Source organism: Rhincodon typus, chromosome 8 (assembly GCF_021869965.1).
Source record: "Rhincodon typus isolate 14 chromosome 8, sRhiTyp1.1, whole genome shotgun sequence".
In the NCBI taxonomy this organism is placed as follows: Eukaryota; Metazoa; Chordata; class Chondrichthyes; order Orectolobiformes; family Rhincodontidae; genus Rhincodon; species Rhincodon typus.
The window spans coordinates 52,147,382-52,164,807 of NC_063339.1; the positions used below are offsets into that span (position 1 = coordinate 52,147,382).

Here is a 17,426-nt window from a genome sequence, read left to right on the forward strand (position 1 = left end):
GCCACCCTGCCTCCCTGTGCTGCTGCGCCCCTCCTGCTTCCGCCTCATCCCACCTGCTTCTGCCTTTGCCTGCCATCCGCCACGACCCCTCCCCACCCATAGCTGTTCCCCCTACCTGTGTGAGCCTGCTCTTGCCAGCCCCTGGAGTTGCCTGTGTGACACCCTCCTCCCCCTTTTAACTCCCCAGTTCACACAACATATATTTTTAGATTTCAGGGAGTGTTTTATGAGTTTTGAGTCTTTGGTGGTGTCTCAACACTTACTGAGGTTTATGACTGCACAAATGCAAAATTGCTAAATGACAATGCCAACTTAATGTGCATTTATTCAATTTTGACTAATCTGTTTACAAATTTAGTGTTGTTTGTACATTCTGTCCATGAACTAAACAATAAATTGATGGTTGTGTTTCACAAAGCAAGTGTACACTCCTATATCAAACTTAGCTAGTTAGCATCTTGAATTTCATCATGTTAATGAGCATGTTTGATATTATGAAACTTCCTAAGGCACTTCACAGTAGCATCAGTACAAAAAGTATGATACTGAATCACAAAAGGAGATATTAGGTTAGATGACCAAAGCCTTAGTGAAGGAGGTAGAATCTCTGCTTTTGTGCCTCCTAATCTCACTTTCCTCCTTTTGAGCACTTTTTAAGAGATTAGGAGGCTAGAAAGTGTTACTGAGGGAATTCCAGAGTTTGGGGCCTAGGTAATTGAAGGTACAACATTTAATGGTGCAACTGTTGGAATTAGGGATTTGCACAATTCACCAGAATTCGAGAAGCGTAGATATTTTTGAGGGTTGTGTGGCTAAAGGAGTTTAGAGACAGGGAGGGGGACGAATCATGGAGGAATTTGGAAACAATGAGAAAATTCTAAAGTGAAGAGATTGCTTAATGTGGAGCTTTAAAATGATGTCATTCTTAGAACATTTGGGCAATAAATAGTCATATGTACTTTGAGTTTGTTAAATTTTTAACTGTCAATTTTTGCATGTTTTTTTTGAGAGAGATATCTGTAATGAATTTAAAAACTGTCCACTTCGGCTCTCAAAGACTACCTAAACATTTCCAAATACTGAGTGCAGACCTCTCACTATTGTAACATTTTTATTTTGGAGTGCAGTTGTCAATATTGCCATTATTATTAATCGCCACCAAGTGTTGGAATTACACTATACTCATGTATTTTGCCTTAAAGTTATCACAGAAATGGGCATCCCAAGAGCAAAAGCTAATATTTAACCTGCTGACCAGCTAATTTTGCTCTTGCCTGTTACTGAGAAAATGATAATGATGTTTTTCAGAAATGGACGATGAAGACTGTGAAAGGAGGAGAACAGAGTGTCTAGATGAGATGTCCAATTTGGAGAAACAGTTTACAGATTTAAAAGAACAGTAAGTCTGACTATAGTTTTCTATTTGGTGCAACTTAGTTTATAACATTACAAACTTTAGTGCGAGATAGTAGGAACTGCAGATGCTGGAGAATCCGAGACAACAAGGTGCAGGGCTGGATGAACACAGCAGGCCAAGCAGCATCATAGGAGCAGAAACTTTAGTGCGATTTTGATTTCATGCTATACTGTTGAACATTTAGATTCTATGAACCTTCTGTTTGTAGTCATAGAGTTGTACAGCTTGGAAACAGATCTTCAGTCCAACTCAGCCATGCTGACTAGAAATCCCAAACTCATCTGGTCCCATTTGCCAGCAATTGGCCCAGATCCCTCTAAACCCTTCCTATTCATGTACCCATCCAGATGACTTTTAAATGTTGTAATTGTACCTGCCTCCAGCACTTTCTGTGGCAGTTCATTCCGTACACTCACCATCCTCTGTGTGGAAAAAGTTGTCCCTTAGCTCCCTTTTAAATCTTTCCTCTCTTACCTTAAATCTATACTCTCTAGTTTTGGACTCCCCTACCCTGGGAAAATGACCTTGGCTATTCACCCTATCTATGCCCCTCATGATTTTATAAAATTTTATAAGGTCAACCCCATCAACGTCTGAAGCTCCAGGGAAAATAGCCTCAACCTATTCAGCCTCGCTTTTTAGTTCAAACCCTCTAACCCCAGCAACATCATTGCAAATCTTTTCAATCCTATGTTCCTAAAGAAAAAGCCATGAAAATCGCAACCACCTGCACCCCCCGACTTGTTGTTTCACCATTATTTTATGGAATGCTATTTAATTAATAGGAATGGTACCTTTTATAAAGGATGCATATGTGAACAAAATCTGTATCCTCTGTGGAATACTATATGACCTCAAGTTGATATTGAAGGGTGTGAAATCTGAACCATTAGAAACCCCATGTCAGTGTCATATAATGTGAGTGTGAAAAGCAGGATACTGCATGCGCATGTTGGAAATCTGAAACAAAATCAGAAAATGTTGAAAATACCCAACAAGTTATGGGAACATCTTGGAGACTGAGTTAATGCTTCAGGCCTTACTAAGCCGAAGAATATTAAATCATTGCATTTAATGTGGGTTGCTAGTTTAAATGTTTTGTAAATGTTTCATATCAAAATTTGACAGCAAAAGTAGTAAGTTAGTAACTTGCCACATGCTTATTTAAAGTCTGCTTCATTGCCACAATTGAAAGTCAGCTGTCATGTTGCCAAAAAAAATTCTTAACTATTGTAGCATGGAAGTATCTGAATACACTTTACTCAGAGAGTAGTAAGGGCGTGGAATGCCCTGCCTGCAAAAATAGTAGACTCGCCCACTTTAAGGGCATTTAAATGGTCATTGGATAAACATATGGATGATAATGGAATAGTTTAGGTTAGATGGGCTTCAGATTGGTTTCACAGGTCGGCGCAACATCGAGGGCCGAAGGGCCTGTACTGCGCTGTAATGTTCTATGTTCTATGTTCTATGTTCTACACATCTTCATAACTTTCTGTTACTATGTTTTAAACCTTTTTAACTGCTCCACAGAAATAGTCTGGTAATAGTCATTTTATGACATTTTTCTACAATTTAAACATTCAGAAGTTATGATAATGAATTGTAGTAGTGGATATATTTTAGTATGCTCCATGATGCCAAGCCTGGGACTTCAGACACCATTTTAAGTTGCATCATTCAGTTCTATTTTGCTGTAACATTCCTGATGTAATGATGCCAGAATGCTATTTAATGCTGGTACTTCTGCTTTACATTTCACGCTCAGGCCAATGTAGCATTGTGTGACCCAATTAGCTCCATTTAGTGTGAGGAGAAGCATCTCCTCACATTCTAAGCAACAGCAATGTTCTTAAAGCTGCCCAGTTTTTGTGTGTGTGAAGGCTATTGATAACAGCAGTAGCCACATGTGGACGTAAATTTGTTTTTCATAGAATCTCTACTGTACAGGAAGAGGCCATTCGGTCCATCAAGTCTACACTGACCCTCCAACAAGCGCCCCACTCAGACACCTGCTCTATCCCCATTACCCTGCATTTACCGTGGCTAATCCACCTAGCCTGCACATCTTTGGATGCTATGGGGAAATTTAGCATGGCCAAACCACCTAACCTGCACATCTTTGGACTGTGGGAGGAAACTGGAGCACCTGGCAGAAACCCATGCTGACTCAGGGAGGACATTGCAAACTCCATAGTCACCCAAGTCTGTGATTGAGCTCGGTCCCGGGCGCTGGGAGACAGCAGTGGTAGCCACTATGCCACCCATGGGTTTTCCTGCAATAACCAGCACCCTCCTACTTGCACCTCTTCTGAAGGAAGGATGAAGCAGTATGCACATAGAAGTTGAGATAACAAGGTGTAGAGCTGGATGAACACAGCAAGCTTTCCTGCTCCTTTGCTGCTTGGCCTGCTGTGTTCATCCAGCTCTACACCTTGTTATCTCCGATTCTCCAGCATCTGCAGTTCCTACTATCTCTGCACATAGAAGTTGTTGTGAAGATGAGGGATGGAAGCAATAAGTGATGACAGGGTGTTAACAGCAAGCACAAAGTGCTGAGTGTGAGGGAAGTCGAAAGAATTAATAAGTGTTTTATATTTTAAAGTTTACGGGTAGTTCTCCTATAATGCGATAGTTGCAGTCTTGTGTGACCTTAAGCTATCGAAAATCGGGTTACAGGGTAATAGCTATAGAAAATTGGTATAACTGTACAGTAGAAAGTTCGCATTATCCAAACAGCGTCCACTATTTATCAATCGCATTACAGCTTATTTGCATTAATGAAACACATTATAGCAGAACTACTTGTACTTTAAAATTATTTCCTTTAGAGAGATTGCAACTTGGTATATGTAGTATTTAAATTTACAGGGCATAATGTTTCCTTTTTGGGAAAGATCCTGTAAAATCTTGCTATTATGATTTTATTTTCTTGCAATGGGAAAAGATGATTACCTTTACATTAAAATTGCACTTTCAGACATGCACTTAAGGTTAAGCACACAATTACTGTATCTATCTGAGAAAACTGAGACCTATCCTTTGTAGTCTTCTGTGATAGATAACATGACCACATCTGTTCCAATTCTTTCTCTAGCTACTGACTGCAATCTTCCCCTTGGCAACTGCCTGTGACTAAACCTGATTGTTCTTTACTTTGGTGTCAGTTTGTAGTTCTGACTTTATATCCATTGTATCACAGAGACAACCTATTTCTACCTTTGTATCAATTCTCAACTTTGCCTGTGCCTGGAATAAAGGTAGGTAGGTGAAGTAGCAGTGGATGACTATTGTAGAGATAATGATCATAACACAGTTACATTGAGCATCATTATGGGAAGGCACCATGAAGGAGCAAGCATAAAAGTTCTAAATTAGAGGAAGACAAACTCTACAAAGCTAACTAAAGTAGACTGATTCATAGCTACTTAAAGGCAAGTCAGTGGGAGGCATTCAAAAGTGAGATTCTCTGGGCGCAGTGTGGATATGTCCTTACAAAGTAAAAGGATGGTTCTGCCAAATTTAAAGTTCCCTGGCTATCCAGAGGCAAAGTCAGAAATCACAAGACACCAGGTTATAGTCCAACAGGTTTATTTGAAAACACCAGCTTTTGGAGCCTCCGTCCTTCAAGTGTTAGTGCGAAAGGTAAGTAAAAGATCAAAGGGTTACACCGTTGATAAGGACATACTAAACAAACCTAAGGTGCTGTTAAATCTTTAATCAGTTAGGAGGTTCTAATTGATTAATATGTATATGTTAATCTCCAAATTCCTTTCCAGTCACTGTCCTGAGAGAAGTAAAGGTTTTATCAGTGTAAAGAAGAGGTGACATTTTAGGTCAGAAAATGCATGTTAGGTGTGAGACCCTTGTTTAGAATCTGTTTGTGTTTTAGTTTAGAGTCAGACAGGTTTTATTTCTAAAGTAGGAATTTATAAAATTATAATGTGCACGGTAGCACAGTGGTTAGCACTGCCGCCTCACAGCACCAGGGACCTGGGTTCAATTCCACCCTCGGGTGACTGCCTGTGTGGAGTTTGCACGTTCTCCCAATGTCTGTGTGGGTTTCCTCCGGGTGCTCCGGTTTCCTCCCACAGTCCAAAGATGTGCAGGCTCGGTGGATTGGCCATGCTAAATTGCCCGTAGTTTTCAGGGATGTGTAGATGAGGGGGATGGGTCTGGGTGGGATGTTCTGAGGGTTGGTGCGGACTTGTTAGGCCGAAGGGCCTGTTTCCACACTCTCGGGATTCTATGATTCTATGAAAATAAAACCAGCCAAATAGTGGCTGTGTTCTTAATGAGTATTTTGTCTCTGTCTTCACAAAGGAGAGGAATGATATGGATATTCTAGTTGAAGAGGAGTGTAAAAGATTAGATAAAATAAGCATATTGAAACGTGCAGGAATTCGAAAAGATTGATTAGCCTAGCTTATTTTAATTAGAACAGAGGTGGCTGAGGGCTGATTTAATTGAGGTGCTTAATTTAAAAAAAAAGGGGCTTGAATAGAGTGGACAGTATTTAGTGCCAGTACTTCCCCTAGTAGAGAACCAGTTGCGAGGAGATGCAGATTAAAGGTGATCTCCAGACATGAGGAAAATGTTTTCACCTACGAGATGTCTGGAATTTGCTGTCTAGTTTGGTTGGAGCAGAAATTTCAATTCCTGAAAGATATCTGGATCTGCATCCAATGTACTGTAATCTGAAAGGCTACAGACTAAGTGTCGTATTAGAATGACTGGTTAGTCTATTCAGCTAGCACAGACATGATGGGCTGAATGGCCTTTCCCTGTGGTGTAACATTTTTCATTATCGTCTTACCTGCTTCTGAGATCCTTGTTCGTGACATTGTTTCATAGAATTTCATATAATCCCTACAGTGTGGCATCAGGCCCTTCGGCCCAACAAGTCCACACTGACACAGAGCATCCCACCCAGACCTATCTCCCTAATCTACACATCCCTGAACACTATGGGCAATTTAGCATGGACAATCCACCTAACCTGCACATCTTTGGACTGTGGGAGGAAACCGGAGCACCCAGAGGAAACCCACGTAGACACGGGAAGAATGTGCAAACTCCACACAGAAGTCGCCCAATGGTGGAATCGAACCCGGGTCCCTGGAGCTGTGAGGCAGCAGTGCTAACTGATGAGCCACCGTGCCGCCCAAAAAATTTTTTGTACTTTTTTTTTAATTCCAACGCCATCGGTAGAAGGTAAAGCAGTCAACAAATATAATACTAACGAGGAATAAAGCCACTTACTGTCTAATGGGACGGAATGTTGAGTTGGACTTTCTAATGGACAGATTCTTGATCAAACTGAAGCAGCATGCATTTTTTTTGTAAAAACTGTTTCATTTCTTGGCAACGTCATTCAACAAACTGCGATGTTTTGAGGAATGTAATACAGGCTTATTGTTTTTTTTTGAAATTGTGCGCAAATAATTGTTTTTTTTTCTTTCTGGAGTCATGGATATGTTCAACAAATAGACATAAAGCCACCTCTTTTACTGTATAAACTTCATTTATACATGCAGTCCATAAAGTTTTCTGTATCGCTTCCACGGAATAATTTATGCTGTATGTAATATTTATACTCAAATAGGTAACTTCTCAATAAAATCTATATATGACTAATTCACTATCTACCCCTCTTAAAGGTCAGATTATACGGCCCTTACAATCTACCTTGAGTAGGATGTGGTTATTCAAAACCTCATTTTGTGTCCAGTCCCATTCACCTTTCGGCCTTGTGCTTGCTCACCTGTATTGGTTTCCAGTCAAATACAGGTATTTTTGCACAAAAATCTTTCTCTGGTTCTCGCAGATTTTCTTTTAATGTATGGCAAGTTTTTAATACTTTCTCATATTTACATTCTGCCACTGTTATAGTTGCTTTTAAATCTGCAAATCCTCAAACATTAGAGAACCACCACTTTGGAAATTTGGCAATTATCCTTCCAAAGTTTTCCTTGGCTTCCTCACTTGCTTCCTCACGTGTTTCTTAGTAGTTTGTGTGAAGGATTTCATGTTTTTCAAGCTTCTAACATGAAATTCATGACAGATCCTCATCACTAACTGACCATCTCTATCTGAGTCTCTAGTCTTACTTTGAGTTCTTCCTACATTTTTCAGACTGTAAAAGTAGAAGCATCCAGGTACCTTAAAACTCCAACTTAGTCTTAGAAACAGAAAATTTGCTATGAAATGGTCTCACCAAAAGTGCAGAATTCAGTTGTTTTTTGTGGTGGAACTTAGATTAAATTCTTGTACAATACCTGGAAGATTACACAGCCCCCTTGAAAAAGTCAAATTCTCAAGATGTAGATCATATCCAACTTACAAGGAAACACGTAGCACTTCAGTCAGTTGGTAAAACTTTGCAATTTTATCAATTTATTTAAACAGTTTAAGTGGTACTTGATGAACACCATAGTAAAGCATAGCTTAAAGCTGTGAAAATCATGTTTAGGATAGAGTTAGAGAATATTTCTTAACCCTGTAGTCTGGCAGTTTCCCATCCTTCATGATCTCCAGTGATCTTTTCAAAGGGCATGTGTATTTGAGTCAGATGAAAATATGTTTACACAGCTCAGAGATAGCAAGCACTGCAGATGCTAGAATCGGAGACAACGCTGTGTGGAGCTGGAGGAACACAGCAGGCCAGGCAGCATCAGAGGAGCAGGAAAGTTGACGTTTCGGTTCAGGACCCTTCTTCAGAAATAGTGGGGGGTGGTGAAGGGAGCTGGCAAATAAATAGAGAAGGGGTGGGGCTGAGAAAGGTAGGTGGAATGGTGATAGGTGAATGTGGGTACACCACTGTTTTGCACCTAAACAGCTTTCTGGAGCTGGCTGCTCCGATTCTAATGCAGAATGTTAAACATTCAATTTGCAGCTTGGAAGAAATACCATAAAACTATTGCTACTGGTAGAAACCTACCCCTGCATGAGAGTGCCTACAGCAAGAAAATTGTAACAAATTGTGTGAAAAGGCAGTTGAATCCAGGAGATTAGACTCATTTATGGTATTGCAAAATGTTATATTGGGAGGATGCAGTTTAATGAGCCTTCTTTATATATGAAAAGTAGAATTTCATTTTGATTGAAGTATGTGCTGTCCTCGTGGACCCATCTCATTTTCTTCATCCTCGTTGACTTAGATATAGAAATGTATATTGAGGTACTTCTGAAATTTAAATGAGTGAAAATTTTGCAGGTTTCCAACAAAATACTACATATAACACAACTGCAAATATGGAGATCTGAAACACAACAAAATGCTGGAGAAAATCAGTGGGTCTGGCAGCATTGTGGAGACAAAAATGAAGTTAATATATTGAGTCAATGACCCTCCATCAGAACCAAAATGCTGTAAGTCTATCTGTTTTCTGATTAGGCCAGCTGTTGGAATTTATCTAATTGCTTAGAGCAAGAAGAATATCAGATCTATATAATAAGTGCTCCAGGCCCTTTCAATGAGTTAGATTGGCAAATTAATAAAAAAAAATTATTACTGAAGAAAAGCTGAAAACTGGGGAAACTCTTTAGAACAGTTCTGAAGAAGAGTCCTTATCAGATTTGAAACATTAGTTCTGTTTCTGTCTATGCAGATTCTACCAGGCTTGCTGAGCTTCTCCAGTATTTCTGTTTTTATTTCGGGTTTCCAGCATCTGCAGTATTTTATTTTTACTTGATTACTGAAGAAATATTTGAATTAGGTATTTTAATTCCTGTATTTGTTTGTTCTTTTATTGAGGTGTTTAATTACTTGTGATATCTTTCCATCTGCTGCCATCTTGACACGGAGAGTCATCATATGATAATTAACGACAGCAAGGTGTGGTTACTGCATACATTACCATAATTGCTGATTATGGAGCTGAAGGTTTTCCTAGCAAATTGTGTGTTTGGTTAATTTAGAAAAATAATCAGTAATAATGCACTGATTGAACATAAAAAAAACACAATGTTCTGTATCTGAAGCAAGGTAAAAGGCACATAGCATAGAAATTCCAAGTTGTGAGTCATGTATAAAACATCTGGCTGCAAATGTAAATCTTATGCACATATGAAGTATAACAAAAGATATAACGACCTTTGACAACACTCATTTAATTACAATCTATGTAAATTAGATGTGAGATTTGCCAGTCTTGGATTATATTTGGTTTGTCTGAAATCATTTCTAGGTGAATAACTTTACCAAATAGCCTTTATATTTTCAGGTTATATAGGGAAAGATTAAGTCAAGTGGAAGCAAAACTTGAGGAAGTTATAGCAGGAAAGGCTCCTGAATATTTGGAACCATTAGCAGCTCTACAAGAGAATATGCAAATTCGAACAAAGGTTGCAGGTAAAAATTAAACTTTAAAATTTCCTTTTTAAATGCATATTTTCATGTGCAATCCTTACAAGTCTAAAGAGGTCAATGCTATCATTGTTTTCTAAACCCAACTTGATGCAACGTTTAACAGCAACAATGTAGCTGTCAAAATAATTATGAGAAGGCAGATCCACTTGATCCATTAGGGATCTGAATGCAAGCATTGATTTAGTAGTGACAACATATGGATAAAAATCAAATCATTAATTCTCCATTTAAATGGGTGATTTTTTGGTTATAGGTATCTATAGAGAACTCTGTTTGAAGACTGTAAAGAACCAGTATGAGTGTGAAGTCCAGGCAGCATTCCAACACTGGGAGGTGAGAAGTGTTAACTTTACAGTGGTTGCCCCTACTGTTGTAGCTGCAACAGGTAGCTCGGTAAGGATCGCAGTCAGTAGGATATTCCCTCACATTGGTTCTCTCACCATCTGCAAAAATCTCCTACAATTAAGTGGCCATACTAGTAACCCCTTTTGACAAATTGACATTGAAGCTCCAAGGTGTATTCTGTGTCCACACTATCTTCCTCCAAGTGGTGCTTAACATGGAGGATTACTGCTTCATTTAATGGAGAGCATTGGTAATCAACTGAATGCTGCTATATCCATATTAGATCTGGATTGGATTCAGTCTCAATGCTGAGCATTTTTTCTTGACTGTGTTAAGCTGTTTTCACAATATGTGTGAATGGGTCCTGCCAGTGTAGCAGGAATATAAGCAATAGCTGATGGCTATGGTCCTGTAAGTGTCATTGTTAATTTTTATGAATTAATCTGTGTGATAGCACTTCCCATAGATATTTTTGAGGAGTTTTGTGATTGATCTGTGCTGAGAGTGCCTTTTTCATGTCCTAATTTGAAGCCTGGGTGCACTACCCTCTTATTTTTCATTCATTTGGCTTAATACTAAGGACTTCCCTCGTGGTGTTAGGTGTACCTACCACTGTGCTGAATAGAATAGATAAAGAAACATCTAGCAGCTCAGAACTAGCAATCTGAGATATTCTGTGGTCCAGCAGCAGCAGCAGGTGCATTACATACTACCCACAACTTGCAACTTCTGTAACTTGGCATATTCCTCTGTCTTCCTTGGGTTCACTGATTGTAGAAACACATGTTGGGATCGGCACCAGGCATGGAATGCTGACTTGGTGAAGCTACGCACTGGACTAGATATATGCAGTGTCATGGAAGCGACATGATATGGTCAGAACCTGGCCATCACACGTCATGATCAGGTCAAAACTCTGCAGACCTGCCACATTCAATATCCAATCATAGTGGATAATTCAGTAGCGAACTGGAGGAGGACGTGTCCCTCTGATGCTGGAGCTCAGTATGATAGTGCAAAAGATAAGGTTGAAATGTTTGTAACCATCCTCAGTCAGTAGTATTAATGAGATGGTCCCTCAGTCTCCTGATGCAGGTGCCAGTCTTCACCTAATTTCCTTCACCCTACGTGACATCAAGAAATGACTAAGTGCACTGCATACAGTAAAAGCTACAAGCTTACAGTATCTATACTATTGTGGAAGACTTGTCTCCAGAACTAACTCTTAATCCTTAGCTAAACTATTTTAGCAGAACTACAAAAATGGTGTTTTTCTGATTAATGTGAAAAATTGTGATAATACGAAGTGTCCACAAAAAGCAAGGCACCGTTGAGCCTACTCCCTTAGCAAAGTGATGGAAGAAGTAGGCAACAGTGTTATCAAGGGGCACTTGCTCACCCATCCTTATTTTTGGTTCTGGGAAAAACCTGGCAGCAGATCTCATGTACAGCTTTAGTCCTAACACACATTAACAGATTTTGAGAGGTGAGATGAGAGTAATTGCTCTTTACGTCAAGGCAACATTTGACTGAATGCAGGAGCCTAATAAGCCTGAAATAAATAGGATTTAATGGAAAAACTCTGGAGTTATATCTGAATGGTTATGGTTGTTGGTGTGCAATCATCTTGGCTTAGAATACTGCAATTCTCAGTGTTTGAGTGCCCAACTATAATCAACTGCTTCATCAATGATCTTCCTATGTTCATAGCATCAGAAGTGAAGCTTTTTACTAATTGAACAGTGTTTAGCTCAGTTAATGAAGCAGTCTAAGCCCCAGGCAGGAAGACCTGGACAGCCTCCAAGGTTGGGATGTAAGTGACCAGTATCATTCGGGCTACACCAGAAAATCACCGCAATTGGAGAGCTTAACCACCTTCCCTTGATAGTCAATGTCATTGCCATCACAGAGTACCCTCCCATTAATCTCCAAGGAGGAGCATTTCCCAGAAAGTAAGCTGTAGCCCCAAAAATGTTGTGGCTATTAGAACTGACCAGAGGGATAATTATTGTGACTGCATAAAACCTGGCTACCATCTAAAATGCACTTTAGGAATGTGATGCAATGCTCTTCACTTGCTTAGATGCTTGCAACTCCAAAGTCACTCAAATGACTTCGATGGGCAAAACATCCATTGGCTTAAGTCCAACCTCCTCCACTATTATGATACCATGGTTGCATTGTGTACCACCTAAAAGATGCATTGCACTGTCATACCAAGACTACTGTGTTAGCATTTGCAAAGCTTTTGATTTCCATCATTTAGAAGGCGAGGGAAGCAAATGCATGAGAATGCCGTGACCACCAGGCCAGACACCATCTTGGATATTTATTACTCTATCTTTATTATTGCCTGCAACTAGCAACATCATGGAACATTGTCATAACACCCAATGCCGTAGTTCTAGTAGGAGGACTATCACCATCTCGATGACAGCTATAGATCAGCAGTAAATGCCAGCCTTGCCAGTGGTGATAACTTCCCAAGAATAACGAAATTTTAAAAACTGGTTATGTATATGGAGTAATTCCAAATAGTTAACCTATATTCTGCTGCTTACTAGAGTGAAAAGCTCCTTCTATATGATACTGTACAAAGTGAACTGGAGGAGAGAATTCGGCGCCTTGAGGAAGACCGGCACAGCATTGACATTACTTCAGGTATGCAAGCTATTCAGTTCGCATAAGGAATATATAATGTTCTGCAGATTAGCACTTCAATACGATTAAAAATAGTTTAAAATTCTTTAAAATAAGCAAAAGAAACCAGTGTTCTATAACTGATTGCAATAATATGTGTTTGCTTCTTGTCAACCAATAAATGTGTATAAAATGACTGTGAAACTACTAGCAATTGGTATAAAAATGACTAAACATTTTCATGTTTAAAGATGCTGCTTAAATACCTAGATTAATACATTATAATCTGTATCTTTCAGAGCTCTGGAATGATGAACTACAATCCAGAAAAAATAAGAGGAAAGACCCATTTAGTCCAGACAAAAAGAAAAAGCCAGTGGTTGTCTCTGATATCCTTTTTTTGAACTACATCATTGTTCAAGCACAAAAACAAAGTTGCTGGAAAAGCTCAGCAGGTCTGGCAGCATCTGTGGAGGAGAAAACAGAGTTAACGTTTCGGGTCTGGTGACCCAACTCAGAACTTTGCTCAAGCACTTGCTTTGTTGTAAAGTCAGCTAGTAAGCAGGTACAAAAATTCCAATTGGCTTTTACCCCAACTGGGAAATCTAATAATATTGCAGAGCTTTTATTAAATTAATACCTAAACTAGTTAGTATTTTAATGTACAATTTAAGACTTCTTTCTCGTATAGAAAAAAGATTTTCATAATTTGTTAATGTTTTTTAAAATATGATCTTTCTGCATAATGTTAACTTGAAAATGATTAGATAAAACAAGCCTTATTTTAGACATTCTGTGTCTTTGTTTTAAACATGTATATCATATTTTCAGATTGTACAGAAATTTAACTAATTTTCAGAATCTGGGAATTTCCTTAACCAGCAAACGTCCTTATGTAGTTTACATGTTACAAGACCTTGATATACTGGAAGACTGGACAACTATTAGAAAAGTATGTTTAACCATATAATGTGTCCCTGATTTATAGACCTATTTTGTAATTTGAAAGTACCAGCCTATATGTCTGATTATCATTGCACATAAACAGCATAACTCTGCATTTCTTCTTAAACTGTTATTTTGAGAAACCTATGACCTTTTTTTCCTCTATATATAGCTTCTCTCAACCAAAACCAAGTTAATGTGATTGCAACAGATTGTACTTGGCAATATTTTGTGCAGAAAGATTTTGGAGCTATTGAATTTCAAATATAGTGAGCTACATGAATGAGTGTTCCAAGTGTAAGTTGAAGTACCATCTCTAAATATATGGAAAGTACCAAAGTGTTCAAAACACATCTGACGCTCATTGAAATTTATCGTTTTGTTCAATAGAAAGTTAAGCTAGTGCTTCACATAAATGCATGTTTCGAAGCAGTTATTAGTGTGCAGGATGGTTGAACATTTTATGGATATGTTTTCAAACTAACTTGAGCTAGTTTCTTGGAATAATATTTTAAATTTTCTTTATCATGTATAGAGCAACTGTAGTGTGTGATTTGTATCTTGTCAGTAGAATTATAGGAGAAGGTTTCAAATGACCTGTTACAATAATGTAACAATCATCCATTACATTAACAATTTTTAAATTAATTACTTAAATGTGTTATAATTAAAATTTCAGCCTACTGATTTCACCTTCATTATGCCATCATAACTGAAATATTTAACTCACAAAAATGAAATATTTTTGATTTAAGGTTTACATTTGATTTTGTTTAACTTTTCATGTACTTTTGCAAGGGCTAAAAACCATCTTCCTATCACAAGAATATTAACATTTATTGCCCAGTTCTTGTTGAATCAGTGGTTATTACTAGACAAAACAGAAATTTGGAGAAACTTAGCAGATCTGGCAGCATCTGTGGAGAGCAAAACAGATTGGAGGGGGTGGTGCTAGGTGTAGGAATGTGACAAATAGTTGGAAACTGTGTGCCCAGAGAGGGAGAGGGGAAAATAAAGGAGATGCTGCAATATGGATTGCTGATAGTAGGCGGGGAAGGAAGTGAATGTTGAATAGGTACTAATTGAAACTCTGAATAGTTAACAATGGTTTGGCTGTCCTGGGAACAACCTGTCCAGAAGAGGACCTGGGGTTATGGGGTGAGTAACAAACATGGAGGGAAAGTATTCACACACTGAAATTGTTAGACTAGTTGAGTCCTAAGGGCTGTAAGGTTCTAGGCAGAAGATATTGAGGTTCTTAAAAAAAAAAAAAAAACATTTATTGATTAACACAAAGCGTAAGAAGGAAATCAGGAAAGGAAAGAGGGTATATGAGATAGCATTGGCAGATATGGTTAAGGATATTCCAAAGAGATTCTACAAGTATATTAAGAGGGTAACTAGAGAGAGAGAGTAGGGCCCCTTAAAGATCAAAGAGATCATCTCTGTGTTGGACCCCAAGAGAAAGGAGAGGTATTAAATGAATATTGTCAATTTTAACTGTGGAGAAAGAAATGGAAGCTAGAGAACTCTGAAATAAATATTGATTTTTGAAAATAGTTCCCATTATGGAAGAGGAAGTTCTGGAGGTCTTAGAGAATATAAACTTGGATAAATCTCCAGGACCTCATCTAATGTATCCCAGCCTGTTGTGGGAGTTAAGGTAGGAAATTATGGGGCCCCTTGCAGAAATATTTGCATCATCTATAGCTACTGTTAAAGTGCTGGATGACTGTAGAGTGGCTAATGTTGTGCCTTTATTTAAGAAGGGTTGTAAGGAGAAACCAGGGAACTATAGACCTGTGAGTCTGACTTCGTATGTGGATAAATTGTAAAATATAGGATTAAGAATAGTCAACATGATTTTGGTGCGAGGAAAATGGTGTCTGATGAACATGGTTGAGTTTTTTGATGAAGTTACTGTTGGTGAGGGCAAAGCAGTAGACGTTGTTTAGTTGAACTTTAGTCAAGCCTTTGACAAGGTTCCACATGGTAGACTAATTAGTAAAGGTAGGTTACATGGGTTTCAGGGTAAGCTTGCCAATTGGATACATAACTGGCTTAATGGCAGAAGGCACAGAGTTGTGATAGTAGGTTATTTTTTGGGCTTGATGTCTGTGACCAGCGGTGTTCCACAGGGATTGGTTTTGGGCTCTCTTTTGTTTGTCATTTATATGAATGATTTGGATGAGAATATAAAAGGCATGGTTAGTAAGTTTGCGGACGACACCAAAATTGGTGGCATTGCAGACAGTGATGAACGTTTTCTAAGATTACAAAGGGATCTTGATCAAAGGGGTCAATGGACTGAAAAATGGCAGATGGAGTTCAGTTTGGATAAATGTGAGGAATTGCATTTTGGTGCAACAAACAATGGTAGGGACCTAGGGGTTCATCTACATGATTCTTTGAAGTTTGTCTCATATAGACAGACAGGAGGCTGGAAGAATATAGCAAGCCAGGCAGCATCTGAAGGAAAGGATCACTCAACGTTTGGGTATTACCTTTCTTCAGGACAAGATGTGGAGGTACATGGAGCTGCAGATAGAGAGGGGTGGTGGAAGTGGAATGGTGGACACTGGTAGTAGGTACGACCTGGTTGGTCGATAGGAGGGTCAGAAGGTGGAGTGGAAGGGAGGTGGTGGGGCTGGAAGGGGAGCCGGGAGATAGGTGGGAAGATTATTTGGAATTGGAGAAGTTAATGTTGAGACCTCCGGGCTGTGGGGTGCCCGGGGGAAGATAAGGTGTCGTTCTTCTAATTTGCATTCCGAATCACTGCGACACTGGATGGAGGCTGAGGACGGACATGTCGGCGGGTGAGTAGGGTGGGAAGTTGAAACAGGCGGTGACTGGGAGATTAGGTTGTCTGTTATGGGCTAGGTGAAGATGCTCAGCGAAACGGTCACCTAGTCTGCTTTTCTTCTCAGCAAAGTAGAGAAGACTACATTGGGACATCGGATGCAATAGACTAGGTTGGAGGAGATGCAGGTGAAGCTCTGTCTCACCTGGAAGGACTGTTTAGGGCCTTGAATGGAGGTGAGGGAGGTGGTATGTGAGTAGGTGTGGCATCTTTTATGGTTACAAGGGAAGGTAGTGGCCAGATTGGTGTGGCTAGTGGGGAGTGTGGCAAAGAAGACTGAGGAATTGGGGAAAATGGGATGGAGACTTTTGCAGGATACAAGGTGAAAGAAGATGTAGTTGAAATAGCTATGAGAGTCTGTGGGTTTATAGTAAAAGTCTGTCCGTAAACTCACCAGAAATGGAAACAGAGGTCAAGAAAGAGGAGGGAGGTGTCTGAGATAGACCAAATGAATTTGAGGGCAGGATGGAAGTTGTTAACGAAGTTGATGAACTGCTCCAGTTCAGCCTGGGTGCAGGATGCAGCACCAATGCAGTCATCGACGTAATGGTAGAAGAGTTGGGGAACAGTACCAGTGTACGTACTGAAGAGAGACTGTTTGACATAACAAACATGCAGGCGTAGCTGGGGCCCATGCAAATGCCCATGGCAACCCCCAGGATTTCGAGAAAGTGGGAAGAATTAAAGAAAACGTTATTGAGGGTGAGGATGAGTTTGGCAAGGTGGAGGGGGACATCGGTGGGGGTGTATTGGATCGGTCTGTTGGAGGGGAAAAAAGTAAGGGCCTGTAGGTGCCTAGTTTCATGGATAGGGACAGAACCACTGTGCCACGAAAGTACCACGCCGCC

The 17,426-nt window shown here is 39.4% G+C and overlaps 1 protein-coding gene across 1 annotated transcript in view; it reads left to right on the forward strand.

Moving 5' to 3' along the window:
- Positions 1-17,426, forward strand: part of brms1la (BRMS1 like transcriptional repressor a) — a 27,596-nt gene that overhangs the window by 683 nt on the left and 9,487 nt on the right. Inside the window, exons 2-7 of the mRNA XM_048599707.1 lie at positions 1,309-1,399; positions 9,643-9,770; positions 10,042-10,121; positions 12,698-12,794; positions 13,073-13,162; positions 13,661-13,725. Coding sequence (XP_048455664.1) covers positions 1,309-1,399; positions 9,643-9,770; positions 10,042-10,121; positions 12,698-12,794; positions 13,073-13,162; positions 13,661-13,725 — 551 coding nt within the window. The remainder of the gene's footprint in view (positions 1-1,308; positions 1,400-9,642; positions 9,771-10,041; positions 10,122-12,697; positions 12,795-13,072; positions 13,163-13,660; positions 13,726-17,426) is intronic.